The sequence below is a fragment of the Ursus maritimus genome, unplaced genomic scaffold (assembly GCF_017311325.1).
Source record: "Ursus maritimus isolate PB19 unplaced genomic scaffold, ASM1731132v1 scaffold_13, whole genome shotgun sequence".
Lineage (NCBI taxonomy): Eukaryota > Metazoa > Chordata > Mammalia > Carnivora > Ursidae > Ursus > Ursus maritimus.
This window is the reverse complement of record NW_024423675.1, coordinates 61075080-61087590: the sequence shown is the minus strand read 5'-3', so window position 1 is coordinate 61087590 and position 12511 is coordinate 61075080. Positions and strand designations below refer to the sequence as shown.

Here is a 12511-nt window from a genome sequence, read left to right as displayed (position 1 = left end):
TTGGAGGGTGGCCACTGACGGGCAGCAGCAGTGCCACCACTTGCGAACCTCCTAGAAATGTGAATTTTTGGCCCCATCCCGACCGCAGGGCCAGGGGCCAGCCACCTGTGTTTTAACAAGCAGCCAGGCCATTTTGCTGCCCACCAGCCTGAGGGTCACTGGCCTGGAGCCTTTCCAGCCCCACAGCCTCTCCCACTATCTGCCACCTAAAGCCTTGCAAATCTGCCCTCTCCACGAATCCTCAAGCACCACCTGGCTCAGCTCCGCCGCCGCCCCCCCCCCCCCCCCACCGTGCGGTCAGGACTCCAAGCTCAGCCACCGGAGTAGCCTCTCACAATTGCCTGATGGAAGACCTCCCTCTGCTTAAATCCTTCCACAGCTCCCACTTCCCCCAGAACTGAAAGGGGAACTCCTCCCAGGCCGACCACCCCCATCCCTCCCCACCTGTGGACACCCATGGTCCAGCAGCTCTCACGGGCTGTCCTTTGTGGCTCCTGAAATATACCATATGCCCTCACCCCCTGGGCCTTTGCCCAAAATGTTGTCTCTGTCCCGGATGCCCCCCCCACCATCTGCCTATCAAGGCCTTCCCCACTCGCCCCCACTGCCTCCACCCTGCAGAAGAGCCACAAGCCTTCCCAGTGTTCATCAGGGCCACCCTAGCTCAGTCCCTCCTTTCCAGGAGAACTCCTCTCGACCCTTCGGGGAGCCTGCCCTGCTTTCCCAAGACATTGCTATGTGCCCCTCATACACGCAAAGCTAACAACCTCGTTCCCATCTGTGTTCCCCAGTAGATGGGGGGTTTTTTAGGGGCAGGAATCTGTTTCATTGTTATATCCCAGCACTGCACATGGCAGCTGTTTAATGACTACTTCCTACCGAAGCCAGTGAGAGGGCAGCTCAGGCCTCCCCGTTCCCCGTGAAATGATTACCCATACCACCGCCCACCTGGCTGTCAGGAGAGCGAGGCAGCCTCTCCGGGGACCCCACCAAACCGTCTGTGCTGCCTTCTCTTCCGCACCCCCCACTGCACAGGTGCTGACAAGCCCATGCTGTGGGAGTCAGGGGTGTGTCACAAGGCTCTGCTCTGGGGACAGCAGGGACAGTGCCCCTGCTCTGTTTCAGGAGAAGTGAGTGGGATGACCAACTGGCCTTCGGGGGCTGGTGTGGTTCTGGTCCAGAGGATAGTTTCCCCACCCTGCTGAGGTTTAAAGGATCTGCTCCCAGCAAGATCTACTCCAGATGGTCAGAGGTCGTTATCTGGAGTCATGGTGGTCAACATTTTAGACACTCTGATAAAAGCCCCTTAAGTCCCACTGCTCATTGTGTCCCCCCCACTCCCTCCTCACCCTTGATAGGAAGAAGAGTGCTGCTCGGAGCCAGGACACGTCTGGGTTTTTTTAAAGATGCCTTCATCCAATGACTAGGTCACCACTCCTACCATGCCTGCTGAGGGGACCAACAGGGTGACCATATTGGCTCATATCCCACCTCCCCAGACAGATTGTCAGGAAACTGCTTTAAGCAACATAAGAATAAAGCAGTTATGCTGTGGACAGTGATAGGTGTCAGGGGGCTGAGTTTCTTAAGCAGAATAAGTATCATTTCTGGAAGATAGGTGGGGTTTATGTGGGCTTGACGTCCTCGAATTATAGCCTCCCAAACACAAATGTTCCCGTAGCCTGTACTAGAACCAATGCCCAGGCATCCCATCTGCCTCTTTCGATGTGCTCAGCGTGGGGAAAGCAGAGTTCGGGAACAGTCAGAGGCGTGGCCAGGGGACAGCCCCTGCGGTCTAGGCTGCGAGCCCAGAGGAGATTCTGTAGAGAGTGGGGTCAAGGAGAAGCATGGAAAACTACGTCTCTCCACCCAAGTTGTGGAGTGGATTTCGAGCAGCACTTCCTCATCAGCCTCTGCGTGGGGGGACCGAGTCCCTGGCAAGAGTCCCGGTGGCTTCGAAGACAGTAGGCATTTCCTGCGCAGGGCAGTGGCCCGGGGGAGGCTCGGGAGGGGCAGCTGCAGCAGGCATGAAAAAACGGCTCTTACAATCCATGAGAACTGGAGCTCCTGGGTCCCAGGATGAGGGGTGGGGAGAGGGCACAGGTAAATTTAAAAAAGCCACCACAGGAGCGCAGTGGAACCAAGCATCTGATGACAGCAGATTCTCAGGGCGGTGCTTCCCGGGCACCAGGCACTGTTCCGTGACCTTCCTCTCAACAAGCCCATGGGGGAGGTACCACTTCTGGCCCCATTTCACAGAGAGGCAGATGGAGGCACAGAGAGGTTAAGAAGCCTGCCCAAGGGGCGCCTGGGTGGCTCAGTCGTTAAGCGTCTGCCTTCGGCTCAGGGCGTGATCCCAGCATTCTGGGATCGAGCCCCACATCAGGCTCCTCTGCTGGGAGCCTGCTTCTTCCTCTCCCACTCCCCCTGCTTGTGTTCCCTCTCTCGCTGGCTGTCTCTGTCTCTGTCAAATAAATAAATTTAAAAAAAAATCTTAAAAAAAAAAAAGAAGCCTGCCCAAGGTGACATAGTGGGGGAGCTGGGATTTGAATCCACTGTTGGGCTCTACCGCCTGGGCAAGTTACTCAGACCAAGTCTGCTTCGAGAGCTCGTGCTCCTCACCTATGTCCTTGCTGATGGGTGGCCAACGTGCCTGATGAGGCCACCATTCTACACGTGAGGGACTGTCCCCAGGGGGAGCCAAATCATCCGCCCAAGTGCTCAGCCAGTCTGTGTTGGACCCACAATGCAAACATGGGTCCCCCCTCTCCGGCTCCCTCGGGCCCCCAGGTCTGGCGGTCTCCAGTGGGCTGGCTTTCTGTCTCACTAGGGGTATGGCTGACTAATGCACCGCGTGCTCATTTGACGCCACAAGTTTTCATCATTAGTTTAAGTGGTTGTGAATAATATATTTTCCAGCATAAGCTAAATATTGACGTGTAAAAATAAAACTGTTGTGGGCCTCTTTACCAGTACCAGTGGAAGCTAGACTCTGGTTTGATAAAGGAATGCATGAATAAGTTCAACAGATGGGATCTTCCTCATATTTCCAATTCACGTCCCCCCAGAACTTCATCTTAATGACACATATTTTGTGCTTCTGTGTCTCCCGATCATACCCCGCAGCAGTTTGGTCCCAGCACTTGAAGTGTTTAAGACTTTGGCTTGAGTTATCATTGCAATGATTTTTAGTACAAAATCGGTCAAACAATATAAACAAAATGCTTTGCTAAACAGTGATTTAACATAAAAAAACAGATTTGTTGGAAGGTGGATGGGACTTGTGGTTCATATATCCACAGATAAATATTATTTATTAATGGAACAAAACTAGATTCTGCACCAATTCTAGTTCTGTTTTTCATTTTTATAGACGTGAACACTAAGAAACCTCGTTCACGTTCAGACATTGATGGGAACAGAAAGGGCTTCACTATAGCCATGTTGCCCAATCACTCTTCCACGTCCTTCTGAGTTACCTGCTAAAAAAAAAAAAATCACAAAATCTGTCCATCAAATTACTATTAATGCTGTCAGCTGATAGCCCACTGACGTCTCCTCCAGTTTTGTAGGAAGCCAACAGCTGGCTATCCCCTGACTTGTACACCGACTGTCACCAGGCACAGAGGGGACTTGCTTCCTCAGCAGTGCTGACAACAATAGTGGGAACCGGCCCTTTGTTTGGCATCTGTAGGTATTTACCTCCCAGAGCCACACGCCACGGCACGATTCTGGAGGGAGACAAAGGTAAGATGGAAGGTGGGTGGCTGTGGAAGGGACAGAGGAGAATGAGAAACAGGCCCCTCATCCCAGGGACATTCCAAGGCAAACCAAGGAGGTGAGGACCTAGGAACTGTTTTCCTCAGAACTGACCAAGTACGTGTGCCATGGACAGTCTCTGTGACCTCAGAGGAACGGCGCTGGGCCACGGCTCTCTGGGAGGGGGACCCAGCCCTCCTTAGCCTGGCCCATGGCTTCCTGTCACTCCAGTCCCTGCATGACTCCACCTCCCCAACTGTGTCTAGCGCCCTCGGATGTGCTCCACGTACTACAGGTTTTAAGGAAAGCGTCCTGGTTCAAGGCCAGCACCAGACCGTTGGGGGAGGGGTCACTGCCCCTGGCCTACCTGTCCGTGCGGCGTTGGCCTGCGATCCCCGCAAAGAAGGTGTCTCTAGGGGATAAGAGTGGGGCTGGTGGGACCCAGGTGTGTGAGGTGTCCCCTCCAGTGCTCACACTGCACACAAGACTGTTTTTAGTAAAACAGTTTTCTCCGAGCCAAGAAGGCCGGGGGGTGGCGGGTCTCAGGACTCATTAGTCGAGGCTGAGGCCAGGGGCTTGAGACCAGTAAGGATCTACAGCAAGGCAAAGACAAAACTCAAACGTGCTTTGGCCTCAGAAGGTGAGGCTCTGGACTGTGCACGCCTCCCCCGGCCTGCGGGGCCTCTGTCCAGTCTCCTCCCCTCTCTGGGCCTCAGAGAACGAGGCACCAGATGGCCTCTGCGTCCCATCCAGCTCGGAGGAACTCTGGTTCCAGGGCCGAAGCGAGAGCACGCCTGGGTCAGAGGTCGCTGGCCACAGTCAGGGGAGGTGACAGGGAGGGCAAGCAACAGGTCACAGGCCTGAAGACAAGCCAGGGTCGGAAGGGATCACACACAAGGACACAGACACCCCTCCGGGGGGCAGGAGGCTCACGGTCCAGACAAGTCCCGCAGCCTGAGCAAGCAGGGTGGAGAAGTGGGAGGCAGCCACCCAACATGTACTGTTCAGTGGGGACAGGATTTAAGTTCGGGAAGATGAAAGAAGTTCTAGAGACAGATGGCGGTGATGGTTGTACAACAACGTAAATGTCCTTAATGCCACCAAACTGTCCACTTTAAATTGGTTACAATGGTAAATTTTTACCTTCTGGGTATTTTACCGGACACACAACAACCTCGGAGACCTCAGTGTTGATTTAGAAACTCTCTCCCTCGAGAGGGCTGCCTTCAAAACCCAACTCCAAGGCCCAGCTGCCCCCAGCCCCCTGAGCCCTGCAGGAACGGGGTCCGTGTCTTGTTCTAGCTGTGGCCACGGTCATCTGGCTGGGCAGAGCTGGCGCTGGAAGCACGGTGAGTCATGCACAGACACAATGCCGTTTGTGTGGGGACAATGCTGGGTGTGTTCTGGCCGCTGGGCCTCCTGCTTCCCCTGCGTTGGCATTTCTCTGTTGGCTCAGCCTTGGAGTTCACTCCCTGGCAAGGTTTGTGCCAATCTCAACCCTGGGGTGCCTACAGACCACCTTATCCATCCTGCTTGTGTAGGACAATCTCATACTCTAAAGCTGTAGACAGAGGACTCCAGAGCTCTAGGCTTGCCCACCCATGGAGGGGTGGGTCCCCAAGGCTCCACCCTATACCAACCAGCTCAGAGTCCTAAATACCCTGCATCCACATGGCACAGTTTCAAGGATCTCTTTCACCTTCCCTTTCTAGAACGTGAAAGTAGTGCAGACGTGGGTGTGCTGGGAGCTTACACCGGTTCATGGGAGCCAGCAGTGCCCATCTTTCCCCAACTCTGCACGGTAGCCTGAAATCCACCAGGGGTGGGTTAGCTATACCATGGAAACTGGCAGACGCTTCCTATCAGGGCTTTTGCCCCCAGAGAGCTGGATGTCCAGTATTTACCAGCACATCACTGGATACAGGTCATAAATTTGCCTAAGACTGATGAAGGCCATATCAAGACTTTCTAGAGAACACGGCATACCCCGAATCTCAAGACTAAAGATGATCCCATTGCCCTCTCCAGAGACATTTCATTTTGTCGTGACTGCCCAGCAGTGAGCCCTCCACTAGCCTGTGCAGATTAAGCACCCACCAGGACTCGGTGCCCTGAGCTCTACCCCACACCTACTTCTCCCAGAGGGACCCCTCTGCAGGCCAGCCCCTCCCCCTCAGCACCCACGCTCAGACCAGGTTTACTCTCCCCTAAAGACCTGTTAAGAATGATCTAATATAGAGATGAGGCAATTTTCCTGGTTTTGCATGTGGGAATACAGAGAGATTAATAAATACAGAAAGTGAGTCTGTCGTGGAGCTGGACCAGAATCTAGGAGGGCTGTCCTGTACAGCTTCACAGGCTGCACACTACACAATTCCAGAAGACACGATTCACTATAGACCTCACTGTATTCAACCCTTGAGGCTATGAAACAGGGAAGCCGTGAGAGATTAGGTTAAAAGGGAGTTAAATCCCTGTAATCATTGGGATAAATTCTTTCCACCGCTATACTCTCACTTTCTGTGCTTTGTATCACGGATGCATCAGGAAGCTCGACTCCCCGGCTAATTGTGGGGGCTCCACCTCCTTCCCGCTGGCATTTCTGGAGGAAGGAGGGACTTACAGACTCCATGAAAACCTAGGAACCTGGAATAAAGCTTTTATGCAATTTTTATGCACGTTTCTTAATTTCTAACATAAAACAGCTATCTTCACTTAGGTAGATGGAAATTCAACAACTTGCCCCACGTCACAAGCCTAAGGGGAAGTCTCTTTCTTTGTACAGAGACCCTCAACCTAAAAAAGTCAAAAAGGGAGGCCCATCCCCAACTCAGGCTGGTTGTGCTGGTGGCAGCCCCAAATCGGGATTTCACTCTGCACCGCCCAACACCGCCAACAGGTGAGGAGAAAATACGCTAGCTCTGGGCTGGGGACTTGCAGCAGGAAAAGAAAATCAAGTTAAAGCTACATACTCCTTCACGTAACCAAAGGGGATTTAAGGCCCAATCCTTCCATCTATCCTTCAGATAACCCTAGGGCCCTTTCAGGAATGTGTTGAAAACAGGCCAAAGAATCCTGACATTCCAACACTGGGAAGTCACCCTCACCCCCTCGGAGAGCTCTGGCAGCCGGCCCCAGAGGTCGACTCTGGCAGGAGGGGCTGGGGGTAATCAGAGGACAGGAGAAATGGGGGCTGGGGACTTGACGGCCCTCCAGAGGGCCCCCCCAAGGCTGTGCGCACTCACTCCTGGGGGGAGGGGCGGGTGGGTGGTGGCAAAGGCTGCAGGAAGGGGGCAGGGCCTTGCCCTCCTCCCCCCACAGCTCCCCAGCACGTGGTCACCTCTCTCCAAGTCCTGCCCTGGGGTGATTCCATGGAAGTCTGCCCTGACCCTGGGCCAGTCGCCCCACAGATGCCCTGACCCTGGGCCAGATGCCCCACAGACGCCCTGACCCAGTCTGACAATATTTCTCAAGGTTAAAGTCATCGCCTCGGGTAAGAAGTACAGCTAGGATTCAAACCAGGGGGCTGCTGCCCTTCCCTGTTAAGAGTAACTCCCTGCAGCCGATCCCAAATCATCATCCAGAGTAAAAACGCTTTCCTCTGGGATGACAGAAAGGTACTGCTCTTCCTGTCCTTGGAAGCTCAACCTCTTCTGCCCCCTTTCAAGACAGAACATGCCGGTGGTTGACAACAACCCCAGATGCCAGAAGGCATGCATTTAAAACCGAGGTCACCCCTTGAGAACTGCCTGACCTTGGCCTGCGCTAAATCCAGGTCTGGGTCAAATGCAAAATGGATCGTTGATTCATGTAGCAGAAAAACACTGCCGGTTATAACTGTAAGATGTCAGCAACGGTAACATCCTAAGAGCCAAGATGCTATACATCACAGAATAGACAAAATACAGCACCTAAATTTTCTGAGCTCCTGTCTGTGTGGGTAAAGCAGGAGCGTAACAGGCTGCCACCTCTCGTGCTGGGAGATCCGAGTTACTACGTTAAGACAGCGCCTGGCATGGAGTAGGCGCTATGGACGGTTAGCTGGCATCCTCACATCATCATCGTGGAGGGGAGGGCCATCAGGATTTTTGGTAACCTCATTAAAATCACTGTGGGGAAAAGCCCCACAGAAGACCCGAGGCAGGCAGCACGTTTTCAGGGAAAAAGCGAGTGTATGAAGGCAGCTTGGTCTGGGCTTGAATCCTAGCTACTCTTCTTACCTGAGGCGATGACTCGAACCCTCTGAGCCTGTTTCCATTACTATGAACAGTGGAAAAGACACAATATGGTATTGGCTTATTTTTAGGATTAAGTAAGTTACCGTATACCTAGCCCCGGGCACAAAACAGACATTGAATGCATGCACGTTGCCATTTATACTGAGTGCTTTTCCTACACACTATTTGAAAACGATCGGTGGTATCATCAGAGTTCAGAAGAGCCCACCCATGAAAGAAAAGACCCAGAAAAGTAATGACAAACAACAGTGCCATTCTGTCGGCTTAAAAAATCCTCAGTCTGTGAGCACAGCTGCTGTGGGACACGTGCAGCCCTAACATGCTCGGCTCGGGAAGCAGGGGAGCAGGACTGAGAATGAGGGATGTCACCTGTGCTCTGGCCTGGGCCCCAAACGTCCCTGGAGACACCGGGTGGGGCCAACATAAATGAGGTGGCTGAGACAGGAGGAAGGAAATGGTGGCTGCAGACCCAGAAGTGAGGTCCAGGGGCACAGAGGTGACAACGTGGGGGCCCCACGGAAAGGCTGTGACCCCCAATGGCTGCCCAGCTGACAGTGCAGCCCCCAGGGTCTCATACAAGCAAGGATGCCTGCTTGTTCCTGTGAGTTCTCAGCCTTTTCAAAGTCAGACTACACAGCCCGTTTTTCAAATGCACTTTCCTTTCCTCTCCCCCACACCCCACCCCCAGGGTCCCATGGCAGGTGCACGGGGGCTCTTCTCTCCTCGCCCACATGCCCAGTCCCGCTCTTCTCCAAGCCACCCTGTGAGCCCGGGGGCTTCTGACTTCCCGTGTCCACCCCTTTTAGATCCCTCTTAAACGACAAACAGCCCCCTGGGCAGACCCCCCCACCCCCAGACACCCCCAGTCCTCCAGACCCGACTTTGGAAAAACTCAGGTCCTGGAGGGCAGACAATGCAGGTGAGCTTCCTTCTCACAACTTTCTCCTCCTCCCCAGCACAGACCAGGGAGAATCAGGCTGCGTTCACCTTGACCTCCTCCCCAGCACGGAGGACCAGCAAAATAAAGAAACATTTTAAAAGATCACAACAGCTAAAATAAAATGCCTAAATCTGGCAGTCTCTCCAAACGGAAAACAAGGGAAGGTCTGCCCGGCGCCCTAGAAGTCTAGCCTCAGACGTGCCGACAGCTGCGGATCTGTCTGGACGGGTACTTACCGGACCTCAACCTGAGCTCCCCCAAGCAGCCATAAGCATCCGTGAGTTTTCCATACTGGCCTTTAATGACCTCCTTCTCTTCCGGAGCTGGGAGAGAAACACATCACAGACAACATCAGCCTGGGTCTCCTGTTGGAGTTCATTCACTGCAGCCTTCCAATCTGGCTCCCCACCCACTCGAAAAAGAAAACGCAGAGACAATAGCTCGGCCTCAAGTAATGTGTGTGGAGGTTTTCTGACTAGCGAATCACCGTGCTGCAGAGATTTGGACCTTCCCACAAAAAGCTTGCTCTCTGGAAGCTCCCACAGCTCCCTGGGGGGCTGGGGAGGGTGAGGAGCGTCTCCGGCTGCCGGGAGGTGCTGGGGTTCAAGCCAGGAGCAGGTGCCTCTGACCCAGCCCAGTCCGCAGGCTCAGAAACAGGAGTGAGTCATCGTTACCCGATGGGGAGGACCTCCTTTCCTAAATATTTCCAACTGGAGGCTCGTCCTGCGAGTGCCCACCTGCCCCCAGGGACCTGCTAACTAACGGACAGGGGAGACTGTGCAGAAGGCCCACGTGTCCCAGGGACCCCGCGCCTGGGCCCGAGGCACACCACCCCCCCCCAGCAGCTGCAGGAGCAGAGCCCCGGGGTCTTCAGCAGTTACCACCAGTGCCCAGGACAAGACACAGCCTGGGGAGAAAGCAAAAGAAGAGAGCTGACCTGACAGAGGGAAGGACCCTTTGTAGCCGGGAGCCCTTGACCTTCAAGGACACCAGAGACCCATCTGGCATTGATGGCGACAGGCCCTTGGACCTTTCCTCTGAAGAACGTCTCTATATGCAGAGAACAAAATAGGAACCCGGATGAATCCTCAAATAAGGGCCTGGCAGACACCATTAGGGACATTCACCAGGAAAGCAGTCACTCTGCCTCTGATTCACTGTGACAGACGGGCTCTTAATGTGCGGTGACAGAGGAAGGTCCGGCGGACACTGCAGCTTCACAGGAGAGCGTCTGGGGGGGGAGGGGGTCTGTAGAACCCCTACAACTCTGTGCAAATTTGGGGATGTATTTATTTCTGGGGCCCAGAGCCAGTTTCCGTCACAATGGCAAAGCAGTTAGTGACCCTGAAGAAGTTAAGAGCCAGCTCACTAAGTCACATCTCCCCCAATACTCAGGAATCATTCTGATTGATTAGGGGGTTTGGGGGGGCACAGGGGCATAGTAACCTACAGCTAACTATGAGAAGGACTGGGGGGCCCGGCCCACCTACTCCCTTGGCTGGGTGCAGAGAGGGGCAGCCGCGAGGCACGTCATTCCCTGGTCTTGCTGCCACTGCTGTGGTCACAAACACCAGACCCACCGGCTCCAAACCACACACCTCCCTGAGCTGACAACCATGCAGGTCGGAAGCCTCCGGAATGGGCTTTACTGGGTTAACATCAATGTCGCAGGACCGCACTCCTCTGGAAGCTCTAGGAAAGAACGTGTTTCCTGGCATTTCCCAGTATCTCCAGCCGGCTGCGTTCCTGGGCTCCTGACCCTGCCCACCCCCTTCAGAGCCAGCAGCAACCTGACTCTGGCCTCTGCTCCCACCTTTACTTCTCTTTCTCTCTCCCTCTCCTGCTTCCCTCCTCCCTTTTTTTTTTCATTTTATGTATTTATTTGAGAGAGAGAGAGAGAACGAGCAAGGGGAGGGGCAGAAGGAGAGAGAGAGAAGCCGACTCCCTGCTGAGCCGGGAGCCTGACTCGGGGTTCCATTCCAGGACCCCAAGATCATGACCTGAGCTGAAGGCAAACACTTCACCAGCTGAGCCACCCCGGTGCCCCCCTCCTCCCTCTTTTAAGGGCCCTTGTGAGTACACCAGGCCCACCCAGGTAACCCAGGACCATCTCCCCATCTCAAGGCCCTTCACTTAACCACATCTGCAAAGTCCGTTTTGCCACGCAAGGTAAAAGTCACAGGGACTAGGGTTTAGGATGCTGACCTCCTAGGGGCCCACCGATGGCTATCACCCATTTCTCGGAGGCCACAGGCTTCCTGCTCCCACACCGATGATGGGTGAGGGGCGCAAGGTAGCCTCTGCATTCCCTGCATCTGCTCCTGGCTGAGATGAACAACGTCCCCTGCCCAGAGATGATGGCAAGCCCACTGCTGAGGGCCGGGCCCTGTGCCCTGTGCCTACAGAGTCCTGCTGGAAACGGGCCTGCACGCAGATCCAGGACAAGTAAACCCCATGAAAGCCTATCCCCGCAGGCCACAGGCACGGCCAGCCCGTGGTCTCCCGCATGCAGGTGTTGCAGGCAGGACCAGGATCCCGGCCCTCCTCTCGGGACACGTGTTGGTAAAGCACGAGAATAAATCTGACACAAATATAGATATTTCAACCCTCGGAGCTTTACGAAAGCCCTCACACAGAATCCCTAAGCCGTAGCGTCACCCCGTTCTCATGTTAGCCAGCAACAAGGAGGCTTTGTGCACTCCCTTACCTCTGCAAATCATCCTGACCGATACAACAAAACAGAGGGAAACTGCCCACGGAAGTGATGTGGTCAGATCCACACGTCAGGGGTGGGAACGTGCCCACGAGATGGGGCTCTAGAAACGCAGCTGGCCCCTTGTTCTGCTAGGTGACAGGTGACAAGTGCGTGCATCACAGCCCGTCACCAGGAACATGAAGCCAGTACAAGTAACAAAAGGCTCTTCATCCCCTTATTTAGCAGACAAACAAGCACAACCCCAGGGCCACCAGGTCCCACTGGAGTCCTGTAAGCTACTGCCTCCCAACCGGAAACGCCTTTCTGCGGGACACATCGGAACCCACAGCAAGTCGCTACCTTACTGGCCTCAAACAACAACACGGTCCATGTCACAAGGCCAAAGGCCAGAAGTTTGCAGCAGGTGTCGGCAGGGCCTGGCCCCTTCTGAAGCCTCCCGGGGACGCTTCTTCCCTGCTTCCTACTGGCTTCTGGTGGGGGCTGTCAGTCCTTGGTTCCCACCCAACCCCCCCACCTCCCTCCCATCCCCGCCTCCGTCTTCCCCATGTGTGTCTCTGTGTCTTGTCCTCTTCTTAAAAGGACACTGGTCATATTGGATTTGGGGCCCACCTGACTCCAGCACGATCTCGTCTCACCTAATGACATCTGCAACGACCCCAGCTCCATATTCTGCCGTATTGTGAATTAGGACTTCAACATATCTTTTCTTGGGGACACATGGGAACCCACAACACTTGGTCACTTTTTCATGTGCTGAGCCAGTCCTTTTAAAGCCCAGACTTGTTGGCAAGCTGTCTCTTCTATAAGCTTGTTTTCTCTTTTCAATGTCTTCCTCTCCAACACTCCTTCTAACCCTCA

The 12511-nt window shown here is 54.3% G+C and overlaps 1 protein-coding gene across 1 annotated transcript in view; it reads right to left on the bottom strand.

Moving 5' to 3' along the window:
• Nucleotides 1–12511, bottom strand: part of SYNJ2 (synaptojanin 2) — a 95138-nt gene that overhangs the window by 59680 nt on the left and 22947 nt on the right. The window contains exon 2 of the mRNA XM_040628006.1: nt 9174–9260. Coding sequence (XP_040483940.1) covers nt 9174–9260 — 87 coding nt within the window. The remainder of the gene's footprint in view (nt 1–9173; nt 9261–12511) is intronic.